This window comes from Pleuronectes platessa, chromosome 10 (genome assembly GCF_947347685.1).
Source record: "Pleuronectes platessa chromosome 10, fPlePla1.1, whole genome shotgun sequence".
Lineage (NCBI taxonomy): Eukaryota > Metazoa > Chordata > Actinopteri > Pleuronectiformes > Pleuronectidae > Pleuronectes > Pleuronectes platessa.
Genome location: NC_070635.1, coordinates 21,051,279 through 21,066,218, shown reverse-complemented (window position 1 = coordinate 21,066,218; position 14,940 = coordinate 21,051,279). Strand labels below are relative to the sequence as shown.

The 14,940-nt window shown below is 39.4% G+C and overlaps 1 protein-coding gene across 2 annotated transcripts in view; it reads right to left on the bottom strand.

Annotated features, from left to right (window-relative positions):
* The window catches only part of grik2 (glutamate receptor, ionotropic, kainate 2), a 217,797-nt gene that overhangs the window by 114,049 nt on the left and 88,808 nt on the right, over positions 1–14,940 (bottom strand). For both annotated transcript variants that reach the window (XM_053433343.1, XM_053433342.1), the window contains exons 4-6: positions 14,372–14,553; positions 8,337–8,390; positions 6,606–6,779 (exon numbers count right to left, since the gene is read on the bottom strand). In XM_053433343.1, coding sequence (XP_053289318.1) covers positions 6,606–6,779; positions 8,337–8,390; positions 14,372–14,553 — 410 coding nt within the window. The remainder of the gene's footprint in view (positions 1–6,605; positions 6,780–8,336; positions 8,391–14,371; positions 14,554–14,940) is intronic.

Genomic DNA, 14,940 nt, shown 5'->3' with positions numbered 1-14,940 from the left:
CCAGCCTCAGCCGGGCATATCCCACAATGCAACATGAGTGCTGCGTCCCTTGGACAACAGTTAGGCCACAGAGGGAAGCATGATCTGGGTATCAAACAGACATGCAGGCAGATTTGTGTTCTCTGAGCTGATTGTTTGTAGTGGGTGTGTGATTTGATGGGTCCATAAGCCCCCCCCCCCCCCCCCCTGCCCTTCCAAACCTCAACTCTGCCCAAGGGTCAGCACCCAGGTTCCCACCCACCCTCCAAACAAACCTTCCCCCCGCCCCTCTGACTTACTCGACACTTAAATCAGTACAGGCCATGTTTCCCAGACTGTTCTGCCACTCAACTGGGTCTCCACTGAGACGGCATGACTGACAGGCTGGAACAGGAACAGGCCAGATAAAGGCGAAACACCCTTCTCTCAATCTCTCCACCAGCCTCGTCCTATTCCAGTTCACAAATCGACTCCCAACAACCAACTCACTCACACACAAACACACTCACATATATAGGGTTGCAAAATTCCAGGAATATGCAAAGCTGGAAACTTTCCATGGGAATATAGGGGAATTAACTGAAATTAACGGGAATAAACTGGAAATTGTGTGGGAAATTTATACTAACTGTATTTACCTTGTCATATACAGACATAAATATAAACATTTTGTTTTGTCATAGGCTGATTTGAGCCCTGAGGAAACTTTCGGCACTTGACTATATGCTTCTGCATCTTTGTGTCATTCTTAACATAGGTCTTTGCACAGTATTTTCAAATGTACACAGCCTTTCCTTCTTCATTGGCTGGGGTGAAATGTCTCCATACATGAGAGAGTGCACGTGGCATTGTTCTGTAGAATTAGATGAGAAAAAAGCTTGTAAAAAAACCCTAAACCAATGCCAGAGATAAAAAAAAATTGGCCAATTGGAATCGTTTTTTAAAAATATTTTACAATTGATGGATAAATGAATAGAAATAGGCTAGAAGAACAGAGGAAAAACCCTCAATCAGCATGCTTATATATTTCCCCCAGTTATATCATTGAAACTTACCTGACTAGTCCTGCACACTACAGCAGGCCTCAATAGCCCAGCTGTAGTGTGCAGGATGCTGGCAATTATCTGTGCATGTGATGGAGAAATGCATAGTGAAGGGGTTGAAATTCAACGTGCAGCGTGTGCTGCATTCCATAAAGTTTTTTTTTTTTTTTCAAAATTCCCAAAATTCCTGAGCTGAATATTCCCATGGAAAGTTTCCCGAAAGTTTCCGGTAATTTACCGCCCCTTTGCAACCCTACACATATATCTCAAAACAAAGACTTGTGCAACAAAAGCATAAACATAATCCACAAAAGACACCGACTCCATTTACACCTGACATCCAAAAATCTCATCTTGAATCCAGATTGTAACTGAATGCATTTACACCCCTGGTATTAATGTGTGTATCTGGTGTCCACACTGAGATCTAACAGAGATCAAATCACTCCTCATCTCATTTGTACAGGTTTAAAAAAACAAGCAGTAACAAAGAGTTGGAAGAAGAATGGAAGATGAGGGTATCCATCCCTGAAGTTCACTCATCTTCACTCTGTCCACATGAATGGATAAAGTGATGATTGAGTTGAGGACCTCATGTGTTAACTGTCTAACGGCTGCTATAATGGTGTGCCAGACACACACAAAGTAGATGACTAAGACATTTTCATTGTAGACATTTTACTAAATAAATGATCATCGTTGGATTAATCAGTTTATTAAATGATTATCAGATAGCAATAATACGTGCAAAATGTTTATCCAAAATTTTAAGAACTGGGTTTGTCGAATCCTTTTTTAGCTTGGAAGTAACAGACTCAAACAGATTCATGGTCCTCTTGCTGGTCTTCATCCTGTGGTTTTCAGCCACAACTCATGGCCTTTATAGACAGATGGAGTTTGTATAATGTGCTGTAAGTGTGGATTGTAGATTAGTCAAAGGAGGATTAATTCATATTTGTGTGTACGCATAAACATATAAACGACATTGTTATGTCACAAATGGCATCCAATGCTTGATTAAAATTACTTAAATATATACTTAGTAGTTGCACTGGCAGCCACATAATAATATCAAAGTGCTATTTCCCATACATTCCCACTTGTATCCTTTTCCCACCATAATCCATGAGTGGTGCTCAGATCAATCCTGGAATATGCCTGATGTCTGAGTGACATTTTTTATAACTCTGTTTTGATCTGACTTTAAAATGGTATCTGTCAAAAAGGAAATAGCTTTCCATCACGGCCCCATTTAAAATGTAGCCACAGGTAAAGCACATTTATGGTAATATGGAAATAGAAATGATTCAGCGGCGGGGCTGTGGCTCTGAATACCAACTGTGTTTCGCGGCTGCAACAAACAAAGAGACGACCTTGATGACTGAAAGGTCAGAACGTCTGCGTGGACCGGGCTGAAAGTTAACATCGCCGCCTTCCAACTTATGACAAGAAGATAAACGCAGGAATTACAGTCGGGCCTGAGTGTTTTTTTGAACTTGTTTCAATTTTGCAGTGCACACAATGAATCAGACAGCAGCTGAGGCAATTAACAAGGACAGACATTATGGTAATGAGAGCGTGGAGCTTGTAAGGTCACCCTCGTTGCGCATGTAAAGCCACGACTCAGGGCAGGGATTCTCCGTCACCTGAGTCACCGACGGCAGCATAAAAGGATGAGGTGCAGAATTGGCTTACCCAATCTGTCACACACAGGCATGTGCTAGAAAGGAGGAAATCTCTGGGCCAGACTGCACGGGCTCATTTAATTGTCTCCCTGATTTGGTGGAGTGACACCGGATGCTGAGTTTACAGCTTCAGTGGGAAAGGATGCAGCTGGGTGGTGTGCAGGATGGGAACAAATAAATAGTCAGGCAGATAAGCAAGGGAGGGAATGAAGTGGTAAAATAAATGAGTGATATAAAGAATCGATGCGCTGCACCTCGATGGAAAAGGCTGCTGATTACAAATATCAGACAGCATACAATCTTCAGCTTTGTGGCATGTAGAAAAATAAAAAACTAATTGGACCACAAGTTACAATTGATTATATCATCTAATTATTTCCAAGGACAATGATAAAAATTCTCATTTGCCACGAAAACCTATTTCTTTTGAACATACCATTGATTCTTCCTCACTAAGTCGTTTTGATACTTTCCCTCATCTATGGTTTACACAAGCCTCGATGCTTATGTCCTTGTGGATGTTTTTATATTTAATATAATAATGCAATGTCATAGTGACATAGTTGAATAATGCATTTTCAAATTCTCATAAATATAACCAGAGGTCCCTGTGTCTGCATCAATCGTGGACATATTTATTTTTTTAAGTGTCTCTTTTAGTCCAGATCCTTGTTGATCTTGACATTTGATCTTTTACTGATCAGCTCCAAAAGTTAAATAACACGGAAAATATATTCCCAATGAATTTTGTGAAAGTTCACCCAAGCACATGCACACACAGGAGGGCAGGGGGAATATAATGAATCATTTCAGAAACTACACTTTCACAATAAATGTGCTGTTGACTTATTCCCTGTTTTATTCTTTTTTTGAGTTTTGACTAAAAATGCACTGCATCATGTATGTGTAAGTGACATCACCTGTTAATGATGCAGAGACGTGACAATTCATAGGTGCAGCCACATTCCAGTGAAAAGACAAAGGATGATGAACTGGATTTTTGAAGGGAATAAAAAATACTGTTTCATGCTTTGATTGGGATCTTTATTAGAACACAATTTATTGATGCATCCTCTGTCAATGTGGATGATGGAACTCGTTTCAGTCTCTGAACAGCGGACCTGCCAGAACCACTGATATAGGGATTAGTAAATTAGTGCAGGAGGAAGTGATTTCAGACACAGCCTGTAGTAAATACTGTGCTGGCTAACTAATCGTAATTAACAACAAAGCCACTGTGGAGCAGTTAATGCAACAGCAAAGCAGTGTTATATAATCAAGGAAACACGGTAACACAACTCTATCAGAGTCAGCAGTGTCAGGTTGGTTTGTAAATGGTCCACCACTGACAGAAAAACGCCCAGCGAACAAATCAAGTGATCACAGCGCTTCCAATAAACTTGATGTTTTTACTCTTATTTTCTGCTGGCGTCAATGTTTGAGTGCACTGGGTATTTATCGTAGAAAAAAGTGCAATTTGCAAGATTACGCTATGCGAGGAAGTGACATCTTTCAACTTAGCTTTTACTGTCATCATAAACTCTACAGATACCTCAGCTCTAAACTTATGATTATTACTGAGACATGTGGACATGCTGGTTGGGAGATGATCGAAACAGGTTCAAAGGAAAGTAATTCAGAGTGTAAAAATCGTTAAAGGGAAGATGTTCAAAGACTGGACTAAAATACACATTGAGTATGGACATGAATATAATCAGTCTCTATGAAGAGGCATATTTCAGAGAAAAATGAAAACTGAAGGCAATTAAAACAATAAGATATAGTTCTTTAAAGCGGTAAGAACTCTCCTTTTCAGAGGGCAGATATCTGCATCATGTCCTGACAAATACAGAATTTAAGTAATTGTATTTTCTAAGATTACATAAATGTCACTGACCGATATAAATGTCTGATTCCATTTTCTGTTTCCGATGTGTGAACTGTTAACACTGCAGATTTAACTACTGAGAGTGAAGCATTTAGCCAAGGTGCTGAGAGCCGAAGCAGTGCGAGGAGGTGAAGTCGCTGGACTGCTCACTCAGGGCAATCTGTCATGATCTGCCGGGCCATAAGTTACAGCACATCAGCAGTTCACCACTTAAGCACACACAACCGTAAATACAGCACACAAATGAAGCCGTTAATCAAAGGTTTATGGAACCTTTCACCATGTCAATATGCATTAGCTGCTGACTGATTGCCATTTGTCTAATTAATCAGTCCCCACCTTCAAACTCATATGCCATTAATTCCCTGATGAGCAGGGTCACAGCACACTCCTCGCACATAAATCTTTTTCCTGTCACTGATCCAAAAATAAACCGCCTCGCCTGATGAGTCTCTCCAGCACAGCGTGGAGTCGCGGAGACGAATGCGAACACAAAGACTATTTTCATTTTGCCTCGTTGCTTCCGCTTCGTGCAGACTTGAGACATCAACTCCAGGACTCCGCGTCGCAGCTCGAGTCGCTATAAAGGCGCTCCCGGAGCTTTTTGTGTTTTGAAACCATTTCGGTCTCAAGTGGGAAACGGTATTGATTCCGGCCGCAAACCCAACAAAAGGGGCTTAGACGGAGTAACACCCACTCTCCGATATCAATCCAGGAACATGACTCGGCAATATCTCGCCGTTTTTAGCAAAAGAAAAGGAAAGAAAAAGGATTCTGTTATTCCTCAGCGGTAAGCCACTGTTTTCAATCAGCAGCCAACATTTGGCCACAGCCGGCGCCGGGGCTATACAACTGGAGTCAGACTAAGCGGCTGCAACATTTAACACCTCAACATTTCCGGGATTAAAAACACAAGTGCAGATTTTACTTCTGCCTTCCCTTCACCCACTCTGTCTTTCTTCTTCTCCTTTTCATTCATCCCCCTCATCTCATTTCTCCCCCCTCCTCTTCTTCTCCTTCTTATTCCCTGTCTCTGGTGGGTTGATATTTTTTTGGCAGGGTTCCCAGATAAGAGATTGGTATGAAAGCTGCGTGGAGGAACAGTTATTACAGGCAGTGTGCTCTGATCACAGACGTTTCAGATCACAGCCAAAGAGACTCTTCTTATCACACCCAGGGGCTCACAGCTCGGGGCACCGAGGTTTTCTATTTGACTCCCACAGATGACTGGGAAGTTACAGTAAGAGAAGTCACTGCATATTCACCTGAACAAGTCTATCACGTCAAGAACAACACTTGATATCTTAAGTGACTTAACATAAAAAAAACTGTCACCCAGCGGGGAAACAGTGGAGGACAATCCCTTTGATATTGTAGTTTTTGGTCAATTGTGGAAAATAATGCATGTGTTGTGCAAGTGTCTGAACTAAACCAAGCCTTAAGGAGGAAACCACAATTTTTAAGCATCTCTGCATTTCACAGAAAAGAAAAACATTGTTTTTTGCCAAACCATAAATATACACCGAGAGCATAGAACACAAAGCCCCTCCATTTTAATGCTCCACATATATTTTCCTTCCTCTGCATGTTTACACCTCATATAAACCAAACGCTGCTGCTGTAGAGGACATGGTAGCCAGCTCACACCACTACTGCATATTCTATCGTCTTGTGGTTTATAACTGGTAACACATACTCTGCACAACATCAACATCAAACCTTTTCTGTCTGTATTTTCTGAAAAGCAAAAGGGACACAATTTTTGTGTGTGTTTTCTGAGAACCCATGAAATATGGACATACAAGGCACACTTGAGTACACAAGTATTTGCTTTAAGAAACTGGAAAGAACATGAACTACATGAACTTTCCTTGATGAACATGTAATCGGTCAGTGTGAGTTTGCTGAGGAGATAAACATCAAGCCCAGAAGCAAAGAGTTTAAAGTAAATAGCAGCTGAAAGACGGACACAGGGATCAAACCCTTCATTCATTTGTCAATGAGACTCACGGTCATGAAGCCGTCCAGTAGACCAGAGTCAGGTTTCGGGGGGGCCTGCAGTCGCTCCATGGACCATTTCTCGATGATGGAGGCCACTTGGCTATTCTCAGTGTTGAGGATCCTGAAGCCCGTCATGTTCACACCACTGAATCGGTAAGGCTCCACATCCAGCGCAAACAGATCCTAGAGAAGAGGACCACACATTCAAGACAGAGCACACAGACTGTTTTTCACAATGACTTATTAACGGCAAAGTTCCTAAGTCAGTTAAACAAACACAGAAAGAGAGAGATTCAAAAAGACCTATGAGACAAACTGATCTGAAAATATGGGCTATACAAATATAATTTGATTGGTTGATTGAAATAACCCTACAAGTCATACAATCATATTCAATGACAAGAGTCTGAAAAACAATGATTACTGAATAACAAGTCTGCTTTGAAGCCTTTTCAGACCTTTGGAGAGAGCAAGTCTAGCAGCTCCCTGCCAGGTCCAGCCTCTGTGCTATTGGCTTACATCCTGAACTGAACCCTACTTTCGATACAACTGCAGAGTGGAAGGTGTTATTAGACATGGGGCCTGGCAGAGGAAGTGAATGAACCTTGGTGATTCAAGAAAGAAAATCAACATCCAACAAGGTTCAACTGAGGTTCATTTTACTGAGATTACAGCGTCAATGTATTTGTGATTTTTTCAAATGAATAAAAGTTGACAGTGTGATGATCACCATCAGAAACTAGGTTACTGATCAAACCTTCCATACTGCATCAGAAAAGAAAAAAAGAACAGTAACACAAGGTAGGCTAGGTGAACAGTAAAGAGAAATCTGGCAGCAAAAGGGCTGACATATGTGGCCTCAGTATGGCTGGGATGTTCACTCTGCTGGGAGAATTAGGCTGTCAGCACTGGACTCTGTGTGCCAAACAACCGTAGGGAATGACAAGACACCCCTCGGTCTGTTCCTGCCTCCCCGGCCTTATTCCTGGTTGTGTTTTACTGTTCATCTTCTGTAATTATCTCGTTCAAACTGTGCCAGGTTGAATGGCTGCGGAGAGGAACATTTAGATGTCTTGTTTCAAAAATAAAGAAATTATCCCCTTTTGAACCATGAAATGCACATTTTCAAAAGGAACTTGACATTTAAAATGTAAAGGACGGGGGAGGCAGAACAGAGAGCGTTTTTGAGCCCATGCGAGAAGCCTCTGAGAATGAGTGGGATGGTGCTTCAATATGAGTTTGATATATGTATATATATATATGTGTATATATATATATATATATAAAATGTTTGGATTCACATTTTAAACTTCACTTTACTATGTGGACAGGAAAGGGGAATTTATCATGAGGTAACAAGCAAGTCCCTTATACAGCCAAATAAATAATACTGTCTCGAACATAGGTAAAAAAAATGTGACATGTCTTATAGAATAATTGCTGATTACGTTACTTCCATGCTGTTACAACTAAAACTATATGAAGCCAAAGAAAAGCTGTCATAATGTCATTAAGCATAATGCATTCAGTTCTTTGGCTCTGGTGAACATATTAAGTCGAGAATAAGGAATGATCCAAAGAAATAAATATAAAAGAAACAACCCAGAAAATGAAGATTGAAGAGCAGCGTTATCTCATTTGGGGGAATGTAACAAATCTTGCGAGATATGGGGATATGGAAGTCTGTGTTAGACCTGATGACAAAGTGAGTTTGCAGCACAGGCTCCTTTCTCTACTCACCAGTGTGGTGAAGATATAGTGATAGTACTCTGTCATCATCCCCATGGCAAGAGCCTAAGAAAGAAAGTGGAAATAAAAGAGGCAGAGAGAGATTAAGATATGGAGACATTTATAAATGAATAGGGACGCAGACACACTATTTTGTCATATTTTACACACGTGCATATACATTTTTCTGTTAGTCTGTATTGCTGGGTTATGTGAGGAGGAATATTCTGCTTTCACTTATGCAGCCAGGCTCAGAGGCAAGACTCAAACACACCAGCATTACAAAAATAGCTGAGTAAAGCAAGAGGTTCATCTCAGTCTCTATTATACTGTACAGTTTAATATATGAGGAAAAGTACAAAGGATATTGCATGATTTGTAGAAATGGGGCAACTGGGTCATTTGTTCAAAAACATACAGTATGGAAGTCACAAGAGGTCAATTGTGCACATTCTACCAACGTGGATTTGAGTTTGGGAGGATTAAACAGCATCTGGCCTTGGAATACCTTTGCATCCCTCATGAATAGCTGAAACACATGGATGGGGGCCTGAAAACTAGGCTATTTCTCCTTTTGCCCAAACACAGATCCAGATTTATGGCGAAAGAATGGACGGACAATGCATTTGGTTTGCCAGTTTAACAGTCTGTAAATAGTTTCAAAGCTTAACAGAGCCCCCTGAGCCATATGCACATCAGAATGGAGTCTGGACACAGAGCAAGAATCTATTTTAAGGTTGATTAGATGAATACATTTGGATATGAATATCTGAGATCTGCCTTGTTCATGTTCAGAATGAGTCCGACTTTACTCATGTGTCTGAAATTGCCACTCTTCTTCTGAAGTCTGGTAAATTTGCTGATAGGAATCATTCACACCATTACCAAGGTAATCTGTCTCTAAATGAACATCCCTGAAATGAGATTCTAACGTAGAATCACCTTGCTCTGTATTATTCTATCATCATTTAGACTTTGTGTGCGTGCTGGCTATCTGCCAGCCCATTTCAGCTGTATGTAGCTATATAGTGGTGCCAAGAGTTCTGTCGTGCTGAGACTTGCTAAACCAAACTATAGGAATCATGGATTAGGACTGTGCAGAGGATCATTACACTGGCATGGGTGATAATGGCTGGCATCAGGTGGGGAAACCTTCAGTTAGTCGACAGCCATCCATCTGAAGACCAGCCCACTCAGTGGAGACTCACATGGTGTCATTGCCTAGACCTTGTGATGACTGATGACAGCTGGAACCCTTGAGGAGTTAATGTATATTTCCAATTTTGTGATTTTAAAGGAAAACAAGTCTTATACATTATCAAGCTTTTAGAATTTGACATATCTTTCAACTGTTCATCTTATTCTCCTCACACTTATCCTGTTAAGGCCCATAGGAAGAACGGTGTCAATAGAAAATAAAAGCTATAATCATCATTTCCACAGGCCAAGAAAACAGCCCATTCCAAAAAGGTATTATGTTCAAAACAACTGAACAAGTGACTCCAATTTCTCAGGACCACACATAATCAAATAGTTACGCGAAATGGAAAATATACAAAAGAGGGAGTGATTGACTCTAAATGAAAGTATAGTGAGTCAGTTTTAGCCTAGCTTCCAAAACCTTCAAGAGGATAGGGTGATGAGAAAACTCTAAAGGTGTGTCTAGATTTGTATCAAATGTTCAACTGCTATAGTTTGCTAGACTGTGAAGTATGTTTTCATTAACAGCAAACACCAGATGTCCAAACTGCCCTAATGATACCTATAAACCATACCATGCCACTGTTAGTGGATCATTTCTGCTCTAGATTTATTTTGGAAAAGTTGGCATTCAAGCAACTTCTTCCAGTGTTGAGCATGTACACACAATTCATTGTTTATCCCTCATGTGGGCATTTCCCACCAACTTTTCAGCCTCACTGTTTATGTTATAAATTTTTATTTGAATCTGAACTTTTGTTTAGAGTGTGGAACCTGTGTATAAATAGCATGTAAATATTTTCCAAATTTTTATTTTGTTTTCCCGTGCTAGTCTTGTGCAGCATATGTTTGGTCAATCTCTGTGCTATAAACATTGTTTACATTGATATCAGTCTTCTCACTTGACTGTCTTGTTGTCATCATGTTGTTTTCGCTTTATTTTGGAAAACGGTTTGGCTAACAGCTGATGAAGAGTAAAGGACCTTTTAATTTACTGGTGAATCACGTAATGAGAATATCTGGGCAGGACAGTTAAGTCTTTCATTATCTTCCATTAGCAGAGTTTCTCTCTGATATTATTAATAAATTGAGTCCTTGACCTTCCATAGAATCTACCATTTAGTCATTGATTAAAGACGCTGCAAGAGTGACAGAGTCTCATTTTAATATTTGATAAATCCTTTAAGCAGCAGAGACATGAAGGCTTGCTAATTGAGTTACTCATTACAAAGATGTCCTTTTACGTAAGATGGCATTGTTCAGCCGCATGATAAAAACATTGAATAGAATTGAGAAACAAAAAAAAGGTCTTTTTTTAATCCAATTTCCAAAGATAATAAAACAACATTAAATGTTTTACTACCACGAGGAACATGCCTGGATTGGAAGCTATAACGTCTTTGGTCTCCGGTGATGGACGCTAACTCTGCGATTAATGGTGTTATTATCTTAAAATGCAAAACAATGTTATGCTGTGATCTTAATATCAGTAAATGTGTCATTATCACAGGATGAAAGGCTTCTGTGTTCCATGGTCCGTCCAAAAGGATTCCAACATGTAGAGGAAGAGATGTCCTATAGAGGACAGGGCGTAACTGACAGGAGCACATTGTGACTGCTACATTTCTTATACAAGGAAATTGGATAATTAGGTTGTGATACCACATAGACATGTTTGTTACCCTGAGATAATGAGATGATAGAGCTGTAATTTATACATAATTGTGTGTTGTGATCCAAGCTTCTCTGTTTTGATCACCGGTCCAGCACATGAGCATGATATTCTCTCCCTGCAATACTGTTGCTCCTCGCTACGTTTATAAAGCAATTTTAAACAGCCATTGGTTGTATTTTATCATCAAAGGACTAAAATGCACAGAGCAGGTTTTATAGATCAGTTCAATTTGACTTTTTTCTGTCCAATTCATTTCAAAGAGAAGGTGAGCTCACACTTTTGCAGATTGCTGATATAATTTAAATATCATGTGTATGGCCAAGAGTGATCATATAATTAATAATTTGTTATCACTGCTTCTTGTCAGGATTGAACACAAGCTGAGTTAATACATGTGTTGTGTATCAGCCAATTTAAACACGCATTCTTAAAAATGTGTCCTCAAATAAACAGTGAAATGTGGGGTTTGATCGGAAAAAAGAAAATGATGTTGGTATGAAACGAGCCCAGACACTTACATTTTACTTTGTGCCACTTTGTGCTGGGTGTAGGACTAGGCCCTAATAAGGCCAGTTATATTTAGCAGTGGTTGACAGTGTGAGAGCAGATTGTTAGTTCACCGAAAAGATTAGCATGCTAACAAGACTTTAGAAATATTACTAGCTGCCATGTAACAGTATTTGATAGACCGAAATTATGTTATAAATGTGTCTGCAGCATAGGCTCCTGTTTGGTATTTTTATTAGTGGAGAAACAAATGTCCAGTATGAGCAACTTAAGATGGCGAAGGCTGTCCTGTTGTTTTACCAGATTTTGTTTTACTTTATTTTATATGATTACTTGAATGTGATGTTAAGTTAATCAACTCCACTAAGCTTTATTGTGCACAACAGAACAAAGAAGGGTGTGTTGTTTGTGGTTTTAATAGAGATAAGTTTCATAGCAGGAAGATATGAAAATGGAATTCAACCTCTACAGTTATTCTTAATATTGTTATGTAGAAAAATACTTCACAATTGATGATTTTACTGGGATGCTTTCAATTATCTCAACTGAATTTGTCTTGTTATTATGGGTGTTTTCAACACATACATTATGTTATAGACAACAATGCCATTGACTTCTGTACTTTAGTTATGTTTGATCAGATTCAACATGTGGAACAGCCAACTCATAATAGAAGGCCATCTAGATACTTGTTAATAGGTATAAACATTTGAAGTGTTGAATGTTGTTATTCCAGATCATTTCTGTAAATTAGTTTATCTGTTAAAGAGGATATCTTTAGATCTGAAATGGTGAAAAAAAAGTACATGAATGAGGAAATTTTTTACAGAAGCCATACAATCCGACAGTGTCCCATCTTCAAAACATGTTGATCTCCAGAATATCTCTAAATCTACCAGTACTGACTGTAAATGGAAGCACCAGATTTACTTATAAATCTATTAAGAATAATAACACACTGAGTTTGCATCCTTCTTAAAAAGCTAGTTTCAACTAATTACTGCAGACTTCCAAAAGTAACTGTTAATTTTAACTGTTAAAAACTGAATTTAAATCCCATTAATGACCTTGAGCTTCTTTAAAAAAAATTCAGAGAAGCCTGATGCAATAACTCAAGCATCATAGTTTAAAACTCTCAAATCTGGCGTTCCTCCAAAGGCTTTGGAAACTGAAGTTAGTAAGCCCCTCCTCAGCAGGAGCAGTCTTTGAGTCAGCTGCTAAACTGAATAACATGTGGTTTATACCAAATTAACCATTCAGATGATTTATCAAACTAAGGTAGGTACGTTATGATATTTTTTGTAATGCTAAACTATCTCTTCAATAACTGTCAGTCAGGATTCCAGCCCCGATAAAGCACTGAGGCTGACTAAATAAAGCTGCTTCATGACATTATCTTAAACATTGACTCAATTTAAGTCTTTGGCTGTTGTTAGGTCATGGTGTCAAAAGTGGCTATAAAGTTTTTTTTTGTTTGCAATGATTATGAAACTGGGTGGGACTCTTTGGCATTTAAATTGGTTCTGGTCATATTTCAATGACAGAAAATACTTTGTCTCTATTGTCAATCCAAGCAGATTGTAATAACCTGACACAAGGGTCCATGTACGGACCTCTCTTATTTAGCCTCTTTATGCCTCCTTTAGCCACATTATACAAAACAATATGGTCCCTTTCATTGTGTTAGTGCATGGAATCAAATCACTTCTGCAACTAAGAGGAGCGGAGACCAAGTAATTGTCTTTGGAGCTCAGATAGAAAGACAGAATTAACTTTTCAGAACCCTTCTTACAGATAAATATAGATGTAAATACAATACTATATCTGCCAATAACCCTTGTTATGTATGCTTATAGTCATTTAGAATGTTGTGAAACATACAGTCCTCAGTTTTCTTATGTATAACAAAGAGTTAATATGTAAATACAAATGTGGGCAAAAGTCAACTGTTGCCCACATGTATGAAAGCCAGAGAGGAATGTATCAAAAATCAGGATTTGGCTCCTACTAGAGGTTGGATCCAAGCCCATTGGGATGGGCTCACACAACAAATTAAAATGTTTGATCTCGGGTTTTGTTCAGTTATGTCGGCCAAACAGATCCAGCACAAAACAATGCATTTTTAATGAATCATACAAGTGTGTTATTAGGATAAGTAGGCAAACTGTGACTATGGTAACATTACATTACAATACATGTCATTTGGCTGATGCGTTTGTCCAAAGCGTCTTACAATTAGTACACTCAACATTTATGAGGAGCCATTTAGGGGTTCAGTATCTTGCCAAGGACACTTCGGCATGCAGATGGGGAAGAATGGGGTTTGAACCGGCAACCTTCTTGTTGGAGAACGACCACTCTACCCCCCAGACCACGTGACAGTGCTTCAGTTTACATTAACTCCATCAGCGAAAGGTTGGATTAGGACAGAAATATGTGGCCTAAACTGCAATCTAATGAGTTTAATGACATCAAATCACACACAGACAGTGACACTAATATAACTTCATGTCATATGATTTCAGCAAGGTTTCCAAACCCCTGCATGCACACGTCTTACTAACAAATATCACTGTAAAGCCTGTCTATTCAGACCATTACAAAGGGTTTTGCTGTAAGAAATCACAGTGTGTACCGCTACACCTCCAAACATGTGCAAACACACCTGCTTCAGGATCCCAGCAGCCATCTCATGGCCGCAGTCAAAGATGATGTGGAACTCCTTCCCCCTCTTCATCTCCTTTAAGAGCGGCTTGGCGTCCTTAGTGTCTGCAGGCAGCTGTCGAATCTTTAACCGGATGTTGTACCGGGACGGCGCCTTTATAAGTTCTTGCAACCGAATAAGACCTGAGGAGAAACACACAAAGGAAAATACTGTAATTCGATACTTTTTTTTGCCTCGAGTCATTGCTATTTGAAAAATGAGCCCGCTGCATCAATACAGTCCTGCTTCCATGAGGGCAATACATTTCACCTGAGAAAATGTCAAGATAAACTGTGTGCGTTGACCACTCCTGATACATGTGGCAAAGTTGGAGCTTTAAAGTAGAGTGAGGATACGAGGCCTGCAGTGATGTATATTGGTTTTCACTTAATTTTTAACAAAATTCACTTTTCTAATAAAGTCTCACCTTCCCGCTCCAACTATTCTGTATCCTAAACAGAAAATCTGTCTGCGTGTCTTTCCATGTCCTTTTTCCCCCCTTTCTCCTTCTTACCCAAATTGAACCTAAA